Raw genomic sequence first — 19,319 nt, 5'->3', positions numbered from 1 at the left:
GTGATGGTGGTGATGGTGGTGGTGTGATGGTGGTGGTGGTGATGGTGGTGGTGTGATGGTGGTGATGGTGGTGTGATGGTGGTGATGGTGGTGGTGTGATGGTGGTGATGGTGGTGGTGGTGGTGTGATGGTGGTGATGGTGGTGGTGGTGGTGGTGGTGGTGGTGATGGTGGTGTGATGGTGGTGATGGTGGTGGTGTGATGGTGGTGGTGGTGATGGTGGTGGTGTGATGGTGGTGATGGTGGTGTGATGGTGGTGGTGGTGATGGTGGTGGTGGTGGTGGTGTGATGGTGGTGATGGTGGTGGTGGTGTGATGGTGGTGGTGTGATGGTGTGATGGTGGTGATGGTGGTGTGATGGTGTGATGGTGGTGGTGTGATGGTGGTGGTGTGATGGTGGTGGTGGTGGTGGTGGTGGTGGTGTGATGGTGGTGATGGTGGTGGTGTGATGGTGGTGATGGTGGTGGTGTGATGGTGGTGGTGGTGATGGTGGTGGTGTGATGGTGGTGATGGTGGTGGTGGTGGTGATGGTGGTGGTGTGATGGTGGTGATGGTGGTGGTGTGATGGTGGTGGTGGTGATGGTGGTGCTCTCACCTCATCCTCTCCTGCTCCCGCCTGAGCCGCTCCTTCTCCCTTTCCACCTGCTCGGCCTGAGCCTTCAGCGCCTTCTCCCGCTCCTCCTTCTCCCGCGCCGCCCTCTTGAACTGCTCGAAGCTGTCGCTGGAGGACTTCGCCGTGGACGACGGAGTGGTGGGATGTTTCTGGACCAAGCTTGCCCAGGAACCCATGTTCTTGATTTTCAGGTCCTGCAGAGGGAAAGGATGGGTGGGTTTGCGGAGAGCCGAGCTGGGGAGGGGAAGCCCCCCTGGCGAACGCCCACCCCGCAGCTGCTGAAAAGCCCTTCCCCGTCCCTGCGTCGTCCTTCTGGTTCCCCGGGGCTGGAGGATGCCAGAGGAGGTGGTGGACCCGCATCGGGCGGCATCTCCTCCCCCAGCACCAAGCTCTGACACCTTCCCGGGAATGCCGGGAGCGGGATCGGCTCCTTCGGCACCTCACGTTCCCCACAAGCGCTTGGAGAATCAGAATGGTTTGGGTTGGAAGGGACGTTTCAAGGTCATCTGGGCCAACCCTACCGTGAGCAGGGACGTCTCCCGCTCGATCAGGTCGCTCAGAGCCCCGTCCAGCCTGACCTTGAATGTTTCCAGCGACGGGGCATCGACCACCTCTCTGGACAACGGTCTCACCACCCTCAATGTAAATTATTCCTTCCCTAGGCCCAGCTTACCCTCTCCCAGTTTAAAACCGTTGTCCTACAGGTCTTGGGTCAAAAGTGTCCCTCCAGCTCGCTTTTATATATGGAGAGGCCACAAGAAGGTCTCCGTGGAGCCTTCTCCAGGCTGAAGAACGCCAACTCCCTCAGCCTGCCCTCACTGGAGAGGTGCTCCAGCTCTTGCATCACCTCCCCCGGCCCTGCTCCACCAGGCCCGTGTCCTTGTCCCAGGGACCCCAGAGCTGGACGCAGGACTCCAGGTGGGGTCTCAGGAGAGCAGGGGGACAGCCGGCTGGGCATGAGCCAGCAGTGCCCGGGTGGCCAAGGAGGCCACCAGCCCCCGGGCTTGTGTCAGTGATGGTGTGGCCAGCAGGAGCCGGGCAGGGATGGGGCCCCTGTGCTCGGCCCTGGGGAGGCCCCACCTCGAATGCTGGGCTCAGGTTTGGGCCCTTCAGGACAAGAAGGGCCTTGAGGGGCTGGAGCGTGTCCAGAGAAGGGCAGCGGGGCTGGGGCAGGGTCTGGAGCACAAGTGTGCTGGGGGGCGGCTGAGGGGGCTGGGGGGGTTTAGCCTGGAGAAGAGGGGGCTGAGGGGAGCCCTTCTCGCTCTCTGCAGCTGCCTGAGAGGGGCTGGGGTGGGGGGGGGGTCGGTCTCTGCTCCCAAGGAACGAGCGATGGGACGAGGGGAAACGGCCTCGAGCTGCGTCAGGGCAGGTTTAGGTTGGGTGTGAGGGGAAATGTCTCCCCTGCCAGAGCGGTCAGGGAGTGGCACAGGCTGCCCCGAGAGGTGGGGGAGCCGCCATCCCTGGGGGGGTCAGACACCGCGCAGACGTGGCCCCTGGGGACGTGGGTTGGGGTTGGGGTTGGACTCGATGGTCCTCGAGGTCTTTTCTAACCTTAACGATTCGATGACTCTGTATTAGTCACCTCCCTCGCCCTGCTGCCCACGCTGCTTCCGACGCAGCCCAGGACATGTCGGCATCCTGGGCTGCGAGCGCTCACGGCCGGCTTTCCATCCCCCAACGCCCCCCAGTCCTTCTCCGTGGGGGTGCTCTCCACCCCCTTCATCCCCCAACCTCCGTTGATACCAACCCAGGTGCGGGACCTGGCGCTTGCCCTTGCGGAACCTCGTGAGGAGCTTCTCCAGGTCCCTCCGGACGGCATCCCGTCCCTCAGCGTGCTGGGGGTCCCATCCCCCACCTCTCCAACCTCCCTTAGGCGCCTTCCACCTCCGAACGGGAAATTTGGAGGTGGAAAACACCGAATCTTGGCCGTACACTAAGATTCAGACGACCGACACGGTCCTGCTTAAGTCTGGCAGGTTTAATTCTGTATTTTGGGAGTTTTTTCCCCAATTTTTGCCAGGGTACATTACCTTTTTAGGGGCAACGGGTGTTTTCGGCTCCTGTTTCTGCCGATCTTTCTCCTGCACGCCCGGCGGCGGCGGGTTTTGCTCTGGGGGCCTGATGACAGGTCGTCCCCCCTCCATGGGCTTCATCTCCGTCCCTAAAAACCAGCAGCTCCCATCAGAGGTTGTGGGGGTCCCCCCCCACAGAGCCCCACGGCGAGGGGGAACCACCTGGGGGTGATGGGGGTCTCAGCTACCAAAATGGGGGGTGATGGGGTCTCCACCATCAATACTGGGGGGATGATGGGGTGTCAATGGGGTCTCAGCTACCAAAATGGGGGGTGATGGGGGCCTCCACCTCCAAAATGGGGGGTGATGGGGGTCTCTGCCACCAAAATGGGGGGTGATGGGGTCTCCACCATCAATATTGGGGGGTTGATGGGGTGCCAATGGCGTCCCAGCTACCAAAATGGGGGGTGATGGGGGCCTCCACCTCCAAAATGGGGGGTGATGGGGGTCTCTGCCTCCAAAATGGGGGGTGATGGGGTCTCCACCCTCAATACTGGGGGGTTGATGGGGTGTCAATGGGGTCTCAGCTACCAAAATGGGGGGTGATGGGGGTCTCCACCTCCAAACTGGGGGGTGACGGGGTCTCAGCCACTGAAATAGGGCACGATGGGGTTCTCTCCCCCTGAGAAAGAGGGGCGACGGGGGTCTCAGCCACCAAAACTGAGGGGAGATGGGGGTCTCCGCCACCAAAACCGAGGGAGCAGCGGCACCGGCGCGTCCCCAGACTCACGTTGCGGGATGTGGGCGGGCGGTTTGATGCTCTCCGGGTGCTTCGGCGGATCTTGCCGCAACGGGGGACTGAAGGTCTCGTTACGGATGACGGGCGAATGCATCTTCTCCTCCTTCACCACCATGGGCTGAGATTGGACGACGGAGGCGGCTCTCATCTCCTACCACGGGGAAAAAAGGGTCAGGAAACGTCCGGTCACGCCCTTCCCTCGTCCCCCCATTCCCAAATTCCCGATGCAAACCACTGGCCAACGGCCCCTGGGCTCTCGGCGCTTGCTCCCAAGCCGGTGGTGGGAAGACGATGGTCCCCGTTGGTTGGGACCCCCGCGGTTGGGTGCTCTGCTTTCCTTTTTACCTGTTTTTTTGGCTGGATAGTTTGTTGAGGTGGTGACTGGTGGACCAAACCCTGGAACTGCGGCATCTGTGGGGAATGCATCATGAGAGGGGAAGGGGCTTCCCTCAAGTGACCTGGGAACAGTTTGGCATCAATCAGTTAACCGTCGTCACCACCGGTACGCCAAACATCACCCGAAAAAAAGCCGGTCGGCGCACGCCATCGCCCCGTTGGACAACCCCCTCTTCCCAACTGAAGCGTGGTGGCCCTGGGATGTCCCCAAGGGACCCCAGCCACCTCCTTCCAGCCGGTCCCTCCGAAATTTGGCGCCGCCGTGAGCGAACGCCGGGGAGCAGAAGACGCTCCAAGGCTGCGCGGCGGCTCGTCCCGCCTCGGCGATGTCCGTTTGTGGTGTCCCCTCATAATTTGATCCCTTCTGCTTGTTCTTCTGGTGATCCATCAACATTCCTGACCGTAAAACCGCTCCCCCGGGACACCCAAGCACCGACACTGCCCTGCCTGCACTCCTCCCTGCCTGCACCTCCCCGTGCCCAGGGCCACGGAGGCAGGACGCGTTGGCTCCACGAGCAACGGGAGGTTTTCGGGAGCCAGCGGGCTCCGTCTTGGCCGCCACGTCCAAGCTGGCCGTCTTGGGCAGCTCTGCAGACAGGAGAAGCGTCTCCAAGCGCTGCCTGCCCTCACCTGGCTCCATCCCTTCAAATCCACAGACTCTGCCCTACCTACGCCCGCGGGGGTGACTTCAGGAGCAAGGACCCAACGGGTCACAACCCGAGGAACCACGCGACCCAGCAGAAGCCGGAACGAGACCTCCTCGAACCGCAGAGTTTTTACGGGCGCCTGGTCTTGAAAGCATCTGGGATCTCCCAAGCCAACCTTGAAGGCTGAGCCCCACGGCCACCTTATCCCAGCTGCTTCCTCCGATTCCTGAGAGGTCATCGCACCGCGTTTCCCTCCCAGATCATCCCTTCTCCTCCTCCTCGCAGCCAAGCAGCTGAGTTATTGGAGGCTGCGCTCCAAGAAATGCCGGGAAAGCCCCCACGGGGCATCCACAGCCTTGACCTCCTCTAAGAGCGGGGAGCGGACCCCCTGCCTCCTCGTGAGAGACCACCCAATGCTGGCACCCAGCTGGGAGGGTGACGATCGCAAGGCCAGCGCTCTGCGACATCAGAGCTGTGCCGGGACTCCTACACTTGAGATCCTTGAGGTCTTTGAAGATTTGAAAACCTTGAGATTCTCAAAAACTTGAGGTCCTCCAAGGTTTGAGAGCCTTGAAATCCTCAAAAATGCAGTCCTCGAGTTCCTCAAAAACTTGAGATCCTCAAGATCCCCAAAAATTTTGAGATCCTGGAAAATTCGAGACTCTTGAGACCCTCAAAAATGAGGTCCTGGAGTTCCTCAAAATCTTGAGATCCCTGAATTCCTCAAAGACTTGAGATCCTTCAGTTTCTCAGAAAACTCCAGATTCTCATTACTCAGAAAGGTGGTTCTTGAGATCCTCAAAAACGTGAGTCCTTGAATTTCTCAAAGATTTGAGATTGAGTTTCTCAAAGATTTGAGAACCTCGAGATCCACAAATACTTGAGATCCTCGAGATCCTCAAAAACTTGAGATCCTTGAGTTCCTCGAGTTCAAGTTCCTCAAAGATCTGAGGTTGAGTTCCTCAAAAATTTGAGAGCCTCGAGATCCACCAACACTTGAGATCCTCAAGATTGTCAAAAACGAGATCCTTGAGTTCCTCAAAGATCTGAGAACCTCAAGATCCTCGAAAATGAGATCCTCAAGATCCTCAAAGACTTGAGATCCTCAAAAATGAGATCCTCAAGATCCTCAAACACTTGAGATCCTCAAAAATGAGATCCTCAAGATCCTCAAACACTTGAGATCCTCAAAAACTTGAGCTCATCAAGATCCGAGATGGAAAGAGGCCTCGCCAGGCCGTTACGTCAGGCTCTGGCTAACCGGGGTTTCGTCCGCACTCACCACCGCCTACCGATGGGTGCTGGTGGACCCCGAAGGACGCACGGAAACCGCCCCACCGCCCCGAGCCCCCTCCTCATCCCGCAATGCAACTTGACTCGAGCCGTAGACTCAACCGCCGTCCCCGACTCCCGCTCACCGGTCGAGTAGGGATCAGGCTTATGGTGCCGCGGCGACGGGTGATGCTGGATGACCTGCTGCGGTTTGGCCGGCTGCGGCGGCGGGGGCGGCGGGGGCGGCTGCGGGGGCGGATGTTGCTGCGGCGGCGGTTGGGGTTGGGGGATGTGGGATGGGAAGGGCATGGGTTGCATGTGCATGGGCCGCGGCGGCGGCTGGTGCTGCAGCTGCTGCACCGCGGGGTGAGCCGGCGGCTGCAGGGGCGGCTGCGGTTGCGACTGGACCTTCACTGAAGGGAGAAGAGGAGTCTGCGGCTGCACTTTTTGCAGCTGCTGAAGGTAGAGCTGCATCTGGCTGGTGCTCAGAGGCAGGTTGTGGTGCGGCGGAGGAGGTTCTTCGTCCTCCAGCAGGACCTGGGGAGGTTGGGGCAGAGGCGGCTGAGGAAGCATGGGTTGCTGGCTGATGGCCGGTGAGACGGCCGGCGGACGCGAAGGCTTCGGGGGCAGCGCCGCAGCTCGGTTACTGGGTCTCGAGGGCTGCTGAGGCAGAGCGTTGTGCAAAGCTGGGGAGAAAGGGAAGGACACGGTGGCACCGCGGACATCGGGAGTGGAGAACCTCCCCCTGCCCACCCGCCGCTCCTCCACCCCAGTTGTCTTCCAGGAGGAATAAACCCCCGCCCAACGCCACCGTCTTCCTCCCAGCTTGAGGAAGGACCACGCGTTAGGGCTCGTCCCAAGAAGCCGCGCTCACCTGGAGGAGACACCACGGCATGCTGGTTGAGGTGGGGAGGAGTGCTGTGCTCGGGCGGCTGGGGGAGATGGGGCGGCATCTCCGGTTGAGGAAGATGCATGATGGGTTGGGTGAAATGCGTCATGGTGTCGAACATATTCCCCGGCAGCGGGTGCTCCAGGACGGGGACTTGCGCGGGGACGAAAGGCGGAGGAGAAGACTTCATCGGCGGAGGAGCTTGTTGAGGGACAGGAGGCGGCGGGGGCGGCGGCGGGGGCTGCTGGGGAGGCAACGGCTGCGGCGGTAAGGGCTGCGGCAGCGGAGGGGGTGGAGGGGGCTGCTGCGGTTGCGGCGGCGGCGGAGGCTGCGGCGGCGGCGGTTGCTGCTGCACCGGTTGATGGTGGTGATGGTGATGCTAAGAGAGGGAGAAAAAAAACCACCGGTGAGTTACCAAAACACCGTTTTGGTCACCAAAATGCATTCTCGGTCACCAAAACACCCTCCCAGTCACCAAAATACCCTCCCAGTCACCAAAACGCGTCCTTTCAACCGCAGGCCCCCCCAAACCGGCGCTGGCTTGGGGGAGCTTCCAAGCAAACCAAAAGCCTTCTTGGCCAAGCACGGGGGAGGGCATCAACCCAGCGGAGCGTGCCGGCATTGCCGGCGCTCCTGAACCTCCCTGGGGATTCAATCCCAACTCAAGTGAGATGAGAAGGACGTGCCGTCTCCTACCTTTTTCTGCTCTCGCCCCGAATGCCCTTTTTTCTTCAATTTAGGTGCCATTTCTGCCAAAAAAAAAAAAAAAAAAGGGGGGAACAGAGCAAACGTTAGTACCCCAGCGGTGCCGCTCGACCCCATCACCCCCATTAAAAACTCAACGGCACCGATTCAGTACCAACGGCGGCAAAGTAGAAGGTTTTAGGTTGGATTTCCCCAGGGCCCTCCCGCCCGGAGGCTCGGGGTTTTCACCCCCCTGCCATCGCAAGGAGAAAATTGTAGCAAAAAGGAGAAAAAAACCGAAGGCGAAGACCCCTGGGCTCCTTCCACCGGCATCTTCGCGGTGGAGAAGAACCCAACAGCCAAGAAAAACCATTGCTCAACCAGACTCAGCTATTCCAGGAATGTCGTCTTGCTCCGAAGGGGGAGATAAGGAGCGAGAGACTTGGCAGGAGGAATAAAAAAAAATAAGGTATCAAATATCCCGGCTACGCAAACAGCAATTTTCCACCCCCCTTCCCTCCTAAATCCACGGAAAGTTTGGGTTTGCCAGCTTCCCGCGGGATGATCTCTCACGCCTCCTCCCCGCTGGGGATATTTTTAAAGCATCGTCATCGAAAACAACTGCCTTGAGTTTGGGTCCGGGGCGACGATTTCCCAGGATTTCCTCCCTAAACCGGGCCAAGGAACAGGGAATTATCAAAGAAAAAAAACGCAAGACATCGTCCGAGAGCGCTCATCCAGCCCCAAAAATCCCTCGGCGGTGGGATTTTTGCCTTTATTTGGCGCAGTGTCTGGATGTGCCTGGCAAAACGTCACGGACTAAACCCTCGCCGCGACCATTTTCGGGGCGCGGGGGGAAGCACCCGGTGCCCGGGGAGCGTCTCCCAAATGGGATTTTCTCTTAAATCCCTCCAGAAATTAAACGAATTTCTTAACTTTACGCCTTCGTCTCTGCTTTTGCTTAATTATAAGGCAGCGCCGGTGACCAGTATCGGCACTGGAGCGTGCCCAGAGGCCGGGTGATGGGCCGACGTGACGCCGTTCTGCGGGTTTTAAGGCTAAAGGAGATAAAAAAGTAGTTTTTTGGGGGAGAAAAAACACCCAACCATAAAATGGTTGGGAAGGGGAGAAGGGAAAATCTCAGTGCCGGGCGCTGCGGGGATGCTCGGCTCCCATTAATCCACCTGCAAATGCTTGGCTTTAAATAAAGTATTTGTTTTTAAGGTAGACAAGGCTTTTTGAGCCCGTGGTTGAGGATTCCTGGCGTTACAGCCCAGATCCGCGGATAACAGAGGCGGGAGAGAGGAAGAGGAAGGTCGCAGGGGACGCCGGCACCCAGGGACACGGTGAGGAGCGAGGCGGGGATTAAAGTGCTGCCGGGGGGGGGCGGGAAGAGGAGAGGTGGGATTCCTCAGGGCACTGCGATGCCGGCCTTGGGTGGTCGTGGGTCTGGGTGGCCGTCCACGGCTCCAAACGGATCCGATGGGTGTCCCTGGATCTGAAGGGTGTCCGTGGATCCGATGGGTGTCCATGGATCCGACGGGTGTCCAGGGATCCGATGGGTGTCCCTGGATCTGAAGGGTGTCCGTGGATCCGATGGGTGTCCAGGGATCCGACGGGTGTCCAGGGATCCGATGGGTGTCCGGGGATCCGATAGGTATCCGGGGATCCAATGGGTGTCCCTGGATCCAATGGGTGTCGGTGGATCCGATGGGTGTCCCTGGTTCCGATGGGTGTCCGGGGAGCCAATGGGTGTCCATGGAGCCAATGGGTGTCCAGGGATCCAATGGGTGTCCATGGATCTGATGGGCTTCCACGGATCCAATGGGTTTCCATGGATCCGGATAGGTATCCGTGGATCCGATGGGTGTCCATGTATCCAATGGGTGTCCGTGGATCCAATGGGTGTCCATGGATCCAACGGGTTTCCATGCATCCAATGGGCTTCGGTGGATCCGATGGGTGTCCAGGGACCTGGATGGGTGCCCGTGGATCCAATGGGTGTCCATGGATCCAATGGGTTTCCATGGATCTGATGGGTGTCCAGGAATCCAATGGGTTTCCATGGATCTGGGCAGGCATCTGTGGATCCCGATCGGCATCCACAGCTACAAACTGGCATCTACTGATGCAGATGGGCACCCACAGCTCCTGATGGGTCTCCATGGATCCTGATTGGCATCCACGGCTCCAGGCGGGCATCTGCAGCTCTGGATGGCCATCCACAGCTCCTGATGGGTGTCCATGGACCCAGATGGGCACCCACAGCTCCTGATGGGTCTCCATGGATCCTGATTGGCATCCACGGCTCCAGGCGGGCATCTGCAGCTCTGGATGGCCATCCACAGCTCCTGATGGGTGTCCATGGACCCAGATGGGCATCCACAGCTCCTGATGGGTCTCCATGGATCCTGATTGGCATCCACGGCTCCAGGCAGGCATCTGCAGCTCTGGATGGCCATCCACAGATACAGATGGGTGTCCATGGACCCAGATGGGCATCCACAGCTCCTGATGGGTCTCCATGGATCCTGATTGGCATCCACGGCTCCAGGCGGGCATCTGCAGCTCTGGATGGCCATGCACAGATACAGATGGGTGTCCATAGACCCAGATGGGCATCTGCAGCTCCTGATGGGTCTCCATGGATCCTGATTGGTATCTACGGCTCCAGATGGGCATCTGCAGCTCTGGATGGCCATCCATAGCTCCTGATGGGTCTCCATGGATCCTGATTGGCATTCCATGGCTCTAGGCAGGCATCTGCAGCTCTGGATGGCCATGCACAGCTCCTGATGGGTGTCCATGGACCCATATTGGCATCCAGAGCTCCTGATGGCTGTCCATGTCTTTGGATGGGCATCCATGGATCCTGATTGGCATTCCATGGCTCCAGATGGGCATCCCCAGCTCCAGATGGGTGTCCGTGGATCCTGATTGGCATCCCCAGCTTCACCTGGGTGTCCACAGCTCCAGGTGGGCATCCATAGCTCTAGATGGGCATCCGCAGGTCTGGCTGGGTGGCCCATAGCTCCAGGTGGGCCTCCACGGCTCTGGATGGATGCCGGCTGTGAACCCACCTTCCAGAAAGACCAAGACCTGATGTCTTCTCCCCTCAAGAGGGAAAGCGCTTTGCAGGGCTTCACCGCTCATCCCTCTGATGCCAGAGAAGAAGCAGGGACAAGAAGGGGACACAAGTTTCTCCGGCAAATGCTCCTTATGGATAAGATACATCTGGGGCACAACAAATGGGGAGCGGAGGCGGCTGCATGGAGCCCCCCAGTTTCTCTCTCATCCTCTTTAATCAGGATAAAAGCACTCATGGAAAGAAAACCCAAAGCCGCAGAGCGCAGGTGTCGGGTGGGAAGAGAGGAGAAAAGCCACGGACTAAGCCGGGATCAGGAGGGATTAAGCATCTGTTCCCGAAAAAAGCTGCGTGCTATGGCGGTGTCTTGGCCGAGCACATCCCTGCTCCCATTTTGGGTGGGAAGAGGAGCCGCTACGGCTCAGCCACGAGCATCGGCTGCTCCAAACCCACCACTTCTCCATCGTTGCTCCGTCGGGGAAGGTGGTTGCGCTCTTCTCCACCCATCCTCCGACATGCCAAGACCCGGCAGTTGTCCCAGGGGAGCCTCTTTGGCGGAGGCGTTGCCATCGTTGTCGGTACAAGCCGAACGTATCGCCACAACGAACCGAGGCGAGACCTTGGAGCAGGATGGGTGAATCCTGCCACGTGAATCAACCGCAACCGTGGCTGAAAGCATCCGCCGGCAAACGGATGCTTTGGGAGACCCTTCACCAAGAAGACAAAGCCAACGGAGACCATGACCGGCAAAGCCATGACGGTCCCAGGGTGATCACCTGGTGGCATCGGTGATTTCAGAGACGCAATGAGCTTGCCTAACCCAAACGAAGGATGACCCTTCTTAACTGCTGAAGATGGTTGTTGGGTCACAGTCGGTATCGTGTGGTTCAGCATCTCCCCGGGGAGCAAGAGCACCAAGAAGAAGCCTCGTCCTATCTCTGACGCCGACAGTGTTTCACGCTGGCCAGAGATGTCTTCACGGCCAAGAAGAAGCCAACGGAGACCATGAGCACCAAAGCCACGACGGTCCCAGGGGAATCACCCGGTGGCACTGGCGACTTCGGAGATGCCAACCCCACCGAAGGATGAAGCTTCTTCACCGCTGAAGACGTCGTTGGGCTACAGTTGGCGTTGTGTGGTTCAACGGCTCTACCGGCGTCTCCCCGGCGAGGAAGAGCGCCAACAAGAAGCCCCATCCCATCTCCGAGCCCGACGCCGTTTCGCACTGGCCGGTTAAACCTCATCCGAGGGGCTAAAAATCACCAGGAATTTAAAAAAAAAACAACAAAGGTAATTTCATTTCATTTTGCGATGTTTTTAGAGCAGAAAGGTTAAACCGGTGCACGAGGCTCCGCTCCCGCTGGCGTGTCGACAGCCACGTGTATATATTTTATTTTTCCCTAAATCCTCATCTTTTACTCCCACCCAAATTGACCTGGAATGGCAAAACACTGACATGCGGTTCACTATCATCATAATTTCCATATTATTGGTTAAAATACCATGATTATACAAAAAAAGTGCATTTTCCATAGGAAGCCACTTTATTGATTTTATTATTTAAAGATAAAAATACCAAAGCTATACAATTTTTACCTGTTTTTCTGTTTTTTTGGGGGGTGGGGGGGAGAAGCTGGTGATTACATGGCTGCAAAATCCAAAGCATGCAGAGATAATATAAAAATAAACAGATTTCTATAAAGTATTTGTAGCAGATCAAGGATAAGGGGGGCGGGGGGGGAATCTAAATAAAAGCGGTTACGGAAATGGTTTGTTTGTAGTTAAATTCATCCCGATTTTCCAACAGGCTGGTGCATTCAGGGAAAAAATAGATCTAAAATTACAAGTTTGCTAAAAACATGCAGTTTATACATTCCAATAAAATCACGGTCCCACATAATTCCCCCCGCGTCTCCTGGGAAAATAACAAACTTATCTGGGGAAAATAGAATAAATGCGAAAAGTGACTTGAGTTTAAAAAAAAACCACACCCAGAAGCAACTTTTTGATACAATATTGGTTAGAAATAAGATTTTTTTGATATAAAAGGGACTCTCTATTGGGTTTTAGGGCAGCTGAGCCATGATGGGGCCTCCTGGATTCAGTGGTGGATGGCTTTTGTTAGTGGAAAATATTAATTTTAACTAATTCTGCTCCTGGAGATAGCGCGGTGGCTTCGTCTGCCCCACAGACCCCACAAATCCCCCCAAAATCAGGGATGCCGGCGACCGCGGCGCTGCCGGAGGAACGGCTGCGTTGGCTGTTATTCTCCAAATCCCATTAAATACACCAAAATTTGCCTAATTTGACCCAAAAGCCACTCGACGGGGCATTGGGTGCTGCACCCAAGGAGGAGATGCTCAACCCGGAGCCGGCGCAGCCACTCCGCCGCGGCGAAGACGCGTCGCCGCCGGCAAACCGGGACCCCGCGGCGTCACCGCGAGGCGCCGCACGGCACTTGGGAGACTTTCTGGTGAGACCCGTCCTTGAGCAAAGCGATCGCGAAGCGTTTCTAGGGTGAAACTAAAGGGATTTGGGTTTTTTTTGGCACCGTTATCAGCACAGAGGTGCTGCCTGCGGCAGCGTAAAGCCTCGCTGCCCGTTACGCGACTCCCTGCCCGCACATCGTCAATGGTCTGAGTTTCTTCTAAGCCAAGATTAACCGGCACGGCCACAGTTCCTGCCTGTACTTGCGCCGTGGCACCTTGCCATGGGTAAACGCGGCTAAACCGAGTCTAAGAGGTCTGTGCCCTCTCCTGCCGAGCAAATAAGGTGGTGATAAGCTGGGGGAAGACTTGTGGCAGGTCAACGAGGGACTCTAAGTGCTTCCTATCGTACACTGCGGCATAAAAACCGAGCCTGGGAATGGGGCAAAAAGGAGCAAATTGGCTTGAAAAAAACGAATGGTTGGGTTAAATCAATCCGCCTCCCTCTCGAACTCGGAGGAAAATGGATCTAGGATTAAAACTCACTAAAATAAGCCAGCGCATGGAGGACGCGGGGTGTACCTCGGTGGCTGGAACTGAGCTTAACCAGAGCCAATGCTACAGCGGCAGCCACAGGTACCTGCGGGTTAAACCTGGGTACCTGTGATTTAAAACTTGAAATTAAAACCAGGTGCCTGCAAATTAAACCTATGTAACTTTGAATCAAATCAAGGTACCTGCAGATTAAACCCGGGTACACGTGGATTAAGCCCAGCTAACTATGAATTAAACCTGTCTGCGAACTAAACCTGGGTACCTTTGAATTAAACCCAGGTGCCTGCAAATTCTGGGTACTTCTGAATTAAACTCAGGTACCTGCAAATAAAACTCGGGTACCTCTGAATTAAACCTAGGTTACCTGTGATTTAAACCTACGAAGCTCTGAATTAAACCCAAGTAGCTCTAAATTAAACTCAAGTACTTTTAAATTAAAAACAGGTACCTGTGATTTAAACTCAGATATTTCCGAATTAAACCCGGCTACCCCAGAATTAAACCCGAGAGATAGATCTTCAACTCTGAGACGGAATGAAGTCCTAACCCACTGCTAACCCAGCCTTACGTAAGGTCTCTCCTACTAAAGACAGAACTAGTAACTCATGAGCAGAAGCACTTAGAAGATCTGCTGGAGGCAGCTCCGCAATCCCACAAACGGGTTTTCCAGCATTGCTGAGCCAGCTCTAACCCCGTTTTTTAATCCTTAATAAAACGTAACCGCGCTGCTGAAGCCTCGAGCGAGCTGCAAACCTTTTTCATTTACGCAACTGCAAAAAAACGCGCAGATAAAAGCGATTTTCCTTCAGGAATTTTCAGAAGAAAAGCAAAACTAGCGACCGGGAACTAACCGAGGCTCAGATTTAAGCGCTGAAGTTCTAATCGCTACTATTAATTATTGCGGCTGCGCGATTCCTCCCCCCTCGACCGGTCTTCCACGGGTCTCGGGAAGCTTCTCCCAAAATATTTGGGCGATAAAATAACCCCGCTCAGCCGAGCGGTGAGGACGAAGAGGCAGAGCCCGTCCGGTTTGCCGTTAAGCAACCCAAAATCTGGTGCCCACCAAAAGTAGGCCAGGTTTTAAGTCCCCTGAGCACCAACCACAGTCCAGCCCAAGCGCCGATGCTCGAAGCTGGGAGAAGCACCCGAGCTGCTCAGAGAGCTCGTTCCCGGCTGTTTGCAAGCAAAAAATCCTACCTAGATGCTTCCAGGCTGGAGTTTGGGGTCATTTGCATCCACTAATTGCTAATTACGACGAGTTAAACCGGAATAACCCTCTCGATCAGCACCTCCGGCTTCTCAGAGCTCAAGGCAAAGGCTCAGTCCCATCTCCTACACTCTAAAACCAGTATTATTATTCTCTTCCTCCCTTTGAAGCCTCCTATTTTCAGAGTTTCAGCAGATTTTCAGCAAAAAACACTCCTGATTTAATAAAATTACGTGTTTAATCGCCAGCTACACGCAGGGCTGGAGACGTCGCACGGATTCAAGCGGGAAAAATAAAAATCCTTCAGGTTTTAAAAGCTCTGGGTTGCAAAAAGGCAAGAGGCAGCTGGCGGGAGCCGCTGCTGAGCAGCAAAACGATGTTTTAAAGGGAATAAAAACGAAGCTGCAATTAATCGCAGTTAGTTCTAGCCTATAATTCCATCGCGGCCGCGCTTGCTCGTAGGCGTGAGCATCGGACGCCTCGTTTTTTGACGGTGAACCCAAGCAAACGCAAAAAAAACCCCAAGGTTTAAATAAAAAAAAAATTAATCCCAGGTTACCGACGGTCGCCACCGATTTTAAAATCGCAAATACCGATCGCACAAAGTGACTCCTCCGGGACGGCGGCTCAGTGGGCACGTAAGAGCCTCGCTGAGAGACAAGACTGTTAAAATACCAGAGCTTATTAAAATTTGCAAGGTAAATTTTGAAGTCCACCAGCAAAATTTGAAACCTTATTCTCCGCTTAAGCCAGCGCGGGGGCTGCCACCGTCATCCTCCCCGAAAAATAAATATACGAGTATTTTACAATGGCAAAACTAACGGCCCCGTCCCACTCCGGGCCGTTAAATTAACGTCATTGTCAAGGCGCTGTGTCAAAAATACGCCTTGAAACATCTTGAAAGGCCTTTTAAAAGGTCTTTTAAATTTATTGTGTCAAAAATATGCCTTAAAAGGTCTTTTAAAACATCTTAAAGCACCTTAAAAGGTCTTTTAAATGCACTGTGTCAAAAATACACATTAAAACGTCTTAAAAAGTCTTTCAAAACATCTTAAAGCACCTTAAAAGGTCTTTTAAGAGGTCTTTGAATTTATTGTGTCAAAAATATGCCTTAAAAGGTCTTTTAAAACATCTTAAAGCACCTTAAAAGACCTTTTAAACACCTTGCATCAAAAATACACCTTAAAACATCTTAAAAGGTCTTTCAAAACATCTTAAAGCACCTTAAAAGGTCTTTTAAACGCACTGTGTCAAAATTACACCTTAAAATGTCTTAAAAGGCCTTTTAAGAGGTCTTTTAAATGCATCGTGTCAAAAATATGCCTTAAAAGGTCTTTTAAAGCACCTTAAAAGGTCTTTGAAAAGTATTGTGTCAAAAATATGCCTTGAAACATCTTAAAAAGTCTTTTAGAATGTCTTAAAGCACCTTAAAAGACCTTTTAAACACCTTGTGTCAAAAATACACCTTAAAACATCTTAAAAGGCCTTTAAAATCATCTTAAAGCACCTTAAAAGGTCTTTGAAAAGTATCGTGTCAAAAATACGCCTTAAAACGTCTTAAAAGTTCTTTTAAAACATCTTAAAAAACCTTAAAAGGTCTTAAAATGTCTTCAAGCGTCCTAAAAGGTCTTTTAAAAAGTCAGAGAAGGTCTTAAAATCCAACTTCAAAGTGATCCAAGGGGTAACACTGCAAATGCCGGGACGGAGATCGACGGGATACTGGGCAAATCCCTGCGGCCACAGGTTTTCACCGTGGGTTTTATCAGAAAGGGAGAAAAAAAAAGGTTCAGGAGAGCAAAAAGCCATCGGCATTGGAAATTAATTGCCTAGAAGAGATTAATTCTCTTAATTAACCTCCTACCCAAAGCGCTACGGGTCAGATCTCCGGCCCAGACCGAGGGTATCCGCGCTGGGGCTGCGCTGGTTAAGCCCTTTCCAAGCCCCGGAGCCGGAGCCCGACCCGGATAACGTCGGTCTACGTTGGCCAACCGAATCCCAAACACCCACAGCTGGGACGGCAAACACCGGAGAGACGTCGGATTTGGGGGAAAGCGGCCAAAAAGAGGACAAAAACATGTAAAAACTCAAACGCAAGAGCAACCCCGCGCTCCGCCGCCTCCACCCAGCCACCGTTTGGGGAGAAACACTCAAAAAAGAGCATTTCGCGCTCCACCGGAGGCGGGTTTTTGGCGGAGTGAGCGGCGTGGAGGAGATTTTGGTGCCTTTCTAGGTTTTAATTAGGCGCTGCTCGTTGAAACGAGAAAGGGTTGGCACCGGCACGTCCCGAAAACTCCCACCTGACACCTCACGGCCCCGGCGCCGCGCTCCGGAGGGATCCCCGAGATCATCCCTATAAATCATCACCCGAAACACAACGTGGTCGAGGATCCTGCTATCCGGCTGAGGAGCTATCACCGGCTGCGGGCGGGGGAAAAACGCAAAAGAGAATTTTAAAGAAAACCACCATTTTGGCACCTTTGGGATTTGGAGCCGATGGGTTCAACGGGCGAGTGCTTTTTCGGAGGGGTTCCACCGGGAGACGGGACGCCGGGGTCAAGGCTCTGGGGTTGGGAGGAGTTGGGGTTGGCCAAAGCTGACGCTACACCGTAAGGAGGGTCAGATAAACACAGTTTATTTTGGTTGATGCCATCGTGAGCTTGGCAGAAATAAAGAGAAACTGGATAAAAAACTCGTTTAAGAGCATAAATACGGGCGGTTTTCCTTCCCCCCATCAAACCAGGGCAGAATTTAGCACAAAATGATTTAATTTTCTGATCGCCAGAGTCACCCTGAAACGCTCCGTCAAAACCTTTCAACCTCCTTCCAGAAAAATAAAGCCTGGTTCTATTAAAAATACATTGAAGTAGGTAAATATGTTCAAAGACTTCAGACTCTGGGCTTATCCCAGACAAACACAACCCTAAAAAAGCGGAAGATCGCTGGGAAGCGTTGCCAGCACCGCCTCTAAGGCGAGTCCGATCAGTCTTGCTTTATTTTTGGGGGTTTATTGCATTTTGGGGGGGATTTTCTCCTCCTTTTTTCAGTGTCATTTGCCCTACGCACCCAACCCAGCCATGAAAATAAGCCCAGACTATTTCTTGCCACGTGCATCTCCTGATTTCCCAACCCGCTGGAGAGGAGTAAGTCTTAATGTTGACTTAAGTGCTGGGATAAGCCCAGCTTAACCTCCGGAGTCCAAGCTGAGATAGCAGCTAGGAGGAAAAAACAGCTTTAAGTGACGGTACAAGCTTTGCTTCCCTAAAACCGAGGAGGGAAGGCTAGCGAGGAAAGCGTAATAATGAAGAAGAATTTGAGAACAGCCTAATTTAAGCCCGAACGATGGTGGTACGAGGGAGACGCTCCAGAGGTTTAAAATTTCATTTCAAATCCTTTTTTTTCTCGACACCTGCCCATAAAAAAAAATATAAAGGCTTTTTACACGTAAAACCCCGTTTCCTCTGTCTTTCTCCCTCCTCTGCGGCGCGAGCAGTGGTGCTGAGCACGGTTTATCCCTCTCCTTTGTGGGAAAAACAGTGGGTTTTTTTTTCTAAAAATACAAATCTAGGCCATTAAACAGACGCACGCTGTTTTTTTGGGCTCCCGCGCTCGCGTCTAAGCTCGGCAAGGAAAAACTTATGAAAAAAACCTAATCATCGCGTCGGGCTTAAGAACTGCCAGGGACAACATCGCGACCGCCAAGTTGTCCGTGCCGAGCCCCAAAAACCCGACCAACGCGCGGCTGCGTACGTACGTTTGTTCGTTATAAAGTAAAAATGAAAATAATAATAGTAGAAAAAAATAAAGAAAAATTAAAAAAAAAATTAAAGACCAAGCCAGGAATGAAAACATATTTATTTATACAGAAACCAGGTCTAGGACTGAGTCGTTAAATAAGCTGCGTCTAACCTGTTTCTGAATCTTCGCTGTCGGAGGAGCTGGACTCGCTGGTGCTCTCAGACTCTGAGGAGGAGAACCCCTTCATTTTAGAGGAACCAGCAATTACATCCACTTTCTCCGCTGCAAGAAGATAACAGTACAGCGTTAAAGGATAATTAATTAATATTAAAAGGATAATTAAGAACCCCGAGTCCCGCCTGCTCCCCCCCTTGCCGACACCAGCAGGCTGTGCGAGACCCGCGGCGTCCGGGTATTCCTGCGCAGGGGTTAAGCCAAGCTTTAATCCTGCGTCTCTGCTTATTTCTATCGCTGGGACGTGGCGGGGTCTCGGAGGTTTTTGGGGTGATGATTTTTTTATGGGGTGGAGGGTGGCGGGGGTGTCCCCTCGTGGCACCATCCAAAGTGGGCGCCGGCCGGGATTTAAGCCCGGCCTAGCAGACATCTGGCTGCATAAGACACACCCACTTGCTCAAGCAGGGTCATTCTTCATCCTTCTAAGCCCTTCTGGGGTAGGAAGGTCTGGCTTTACCCAGCTGCTTTAGGCTGGCCTAAGACTAGGGGGTTCTCCGCCTCCACCCCGCTTGTGCCAGCCAGGAGCCGGTGCTTAATCCCGCGTGGCTGCGTGACACGGGGCTGAAAACTCGCTTTTTTTTTTTAAGCTGCATCAACTTGCTGGTCTAAGGAGGCGGCAGGAGGTTGAGGCAGTGGAAAAATATAAAAATACCTTTTTTTTAATAGCTTAAAGGAGAATAAAATGGGGCAGGAACAGGTCAGGAGTTGCTCAAGGCCCTGGCAACGTCAGAGCCCTTTACTAAACCTGTAAAACCTTAAATTAAAGA

The 19,319-nt window shown here is 54.0% G+C and overlaps 1 protein-coding gene across 5 annotated transcripts in view; it reads right to left on the bottom strand.

The window, feature by feature from the left end:
* BRD4 (bromodomain containing 4) overlaps positions 1–19,319 on the bottom strand; it is an 85,991-nt gene that overhangs the window by 5,614 nt on the left and 61,058 nt on the right. For 4 of the 5 annotated variants that reach the window (XM_075076039.1, XM_075076035.1, XM_075076037.1 and 1 more), the window contains exons 13-20: positions 18,490–18,600; positions 7,323–7,375; positions 6,612–7,005; positions 5,884–6,423; positions 3,768–3,880; positions 3,414–3,573; positions 2,642–2,772; positions 594–805 (exon numbers count right to left, since the gene is read on the bottom strand). In XM_075076039.1, coding sequence (XP_074932140.1) covers positions 594–805; positions 2,642–2,772; positions 3,414–3,573; positions 3,768–3,880; positions 5,884–6,423; positions 6,612–7,005; positions 7,323–7,375; positions 18,490–18,600 — 1,714 coding nt within the window. The remainder of the gene's footprint in view (positions 1–593; positions 806–2,641; positions 2,773–3,413; positions 3,574–3,767; positions 3,881–5,883; positions 6,424–6,611; positions 7,006–7,322; positions 7,376–18,489; positions 18,601–19,319) is intronic. The other variant, XR_012657539.1, reaches the window with a different exon arrangement.

This window comes from Phalacrocorax aristotelis, chromosome 28 (assembly GCF_949628215.1).
Source record: "Phalacrocorax aristotelis chromosome 28, bGulAri2.1, whole genome shotgun sequence".
In the NCBI taxonomy this organism is placed as follows: Eukaryota; Metazoa; Chordata; class Aves; order Suliformes; family Phalacrocoracidae; genus Phalacrocorax; species Phalacrocorax aristotelis.
This window is presented reverse-complemented; position numbering and strand designations above follow the sequence as displayed.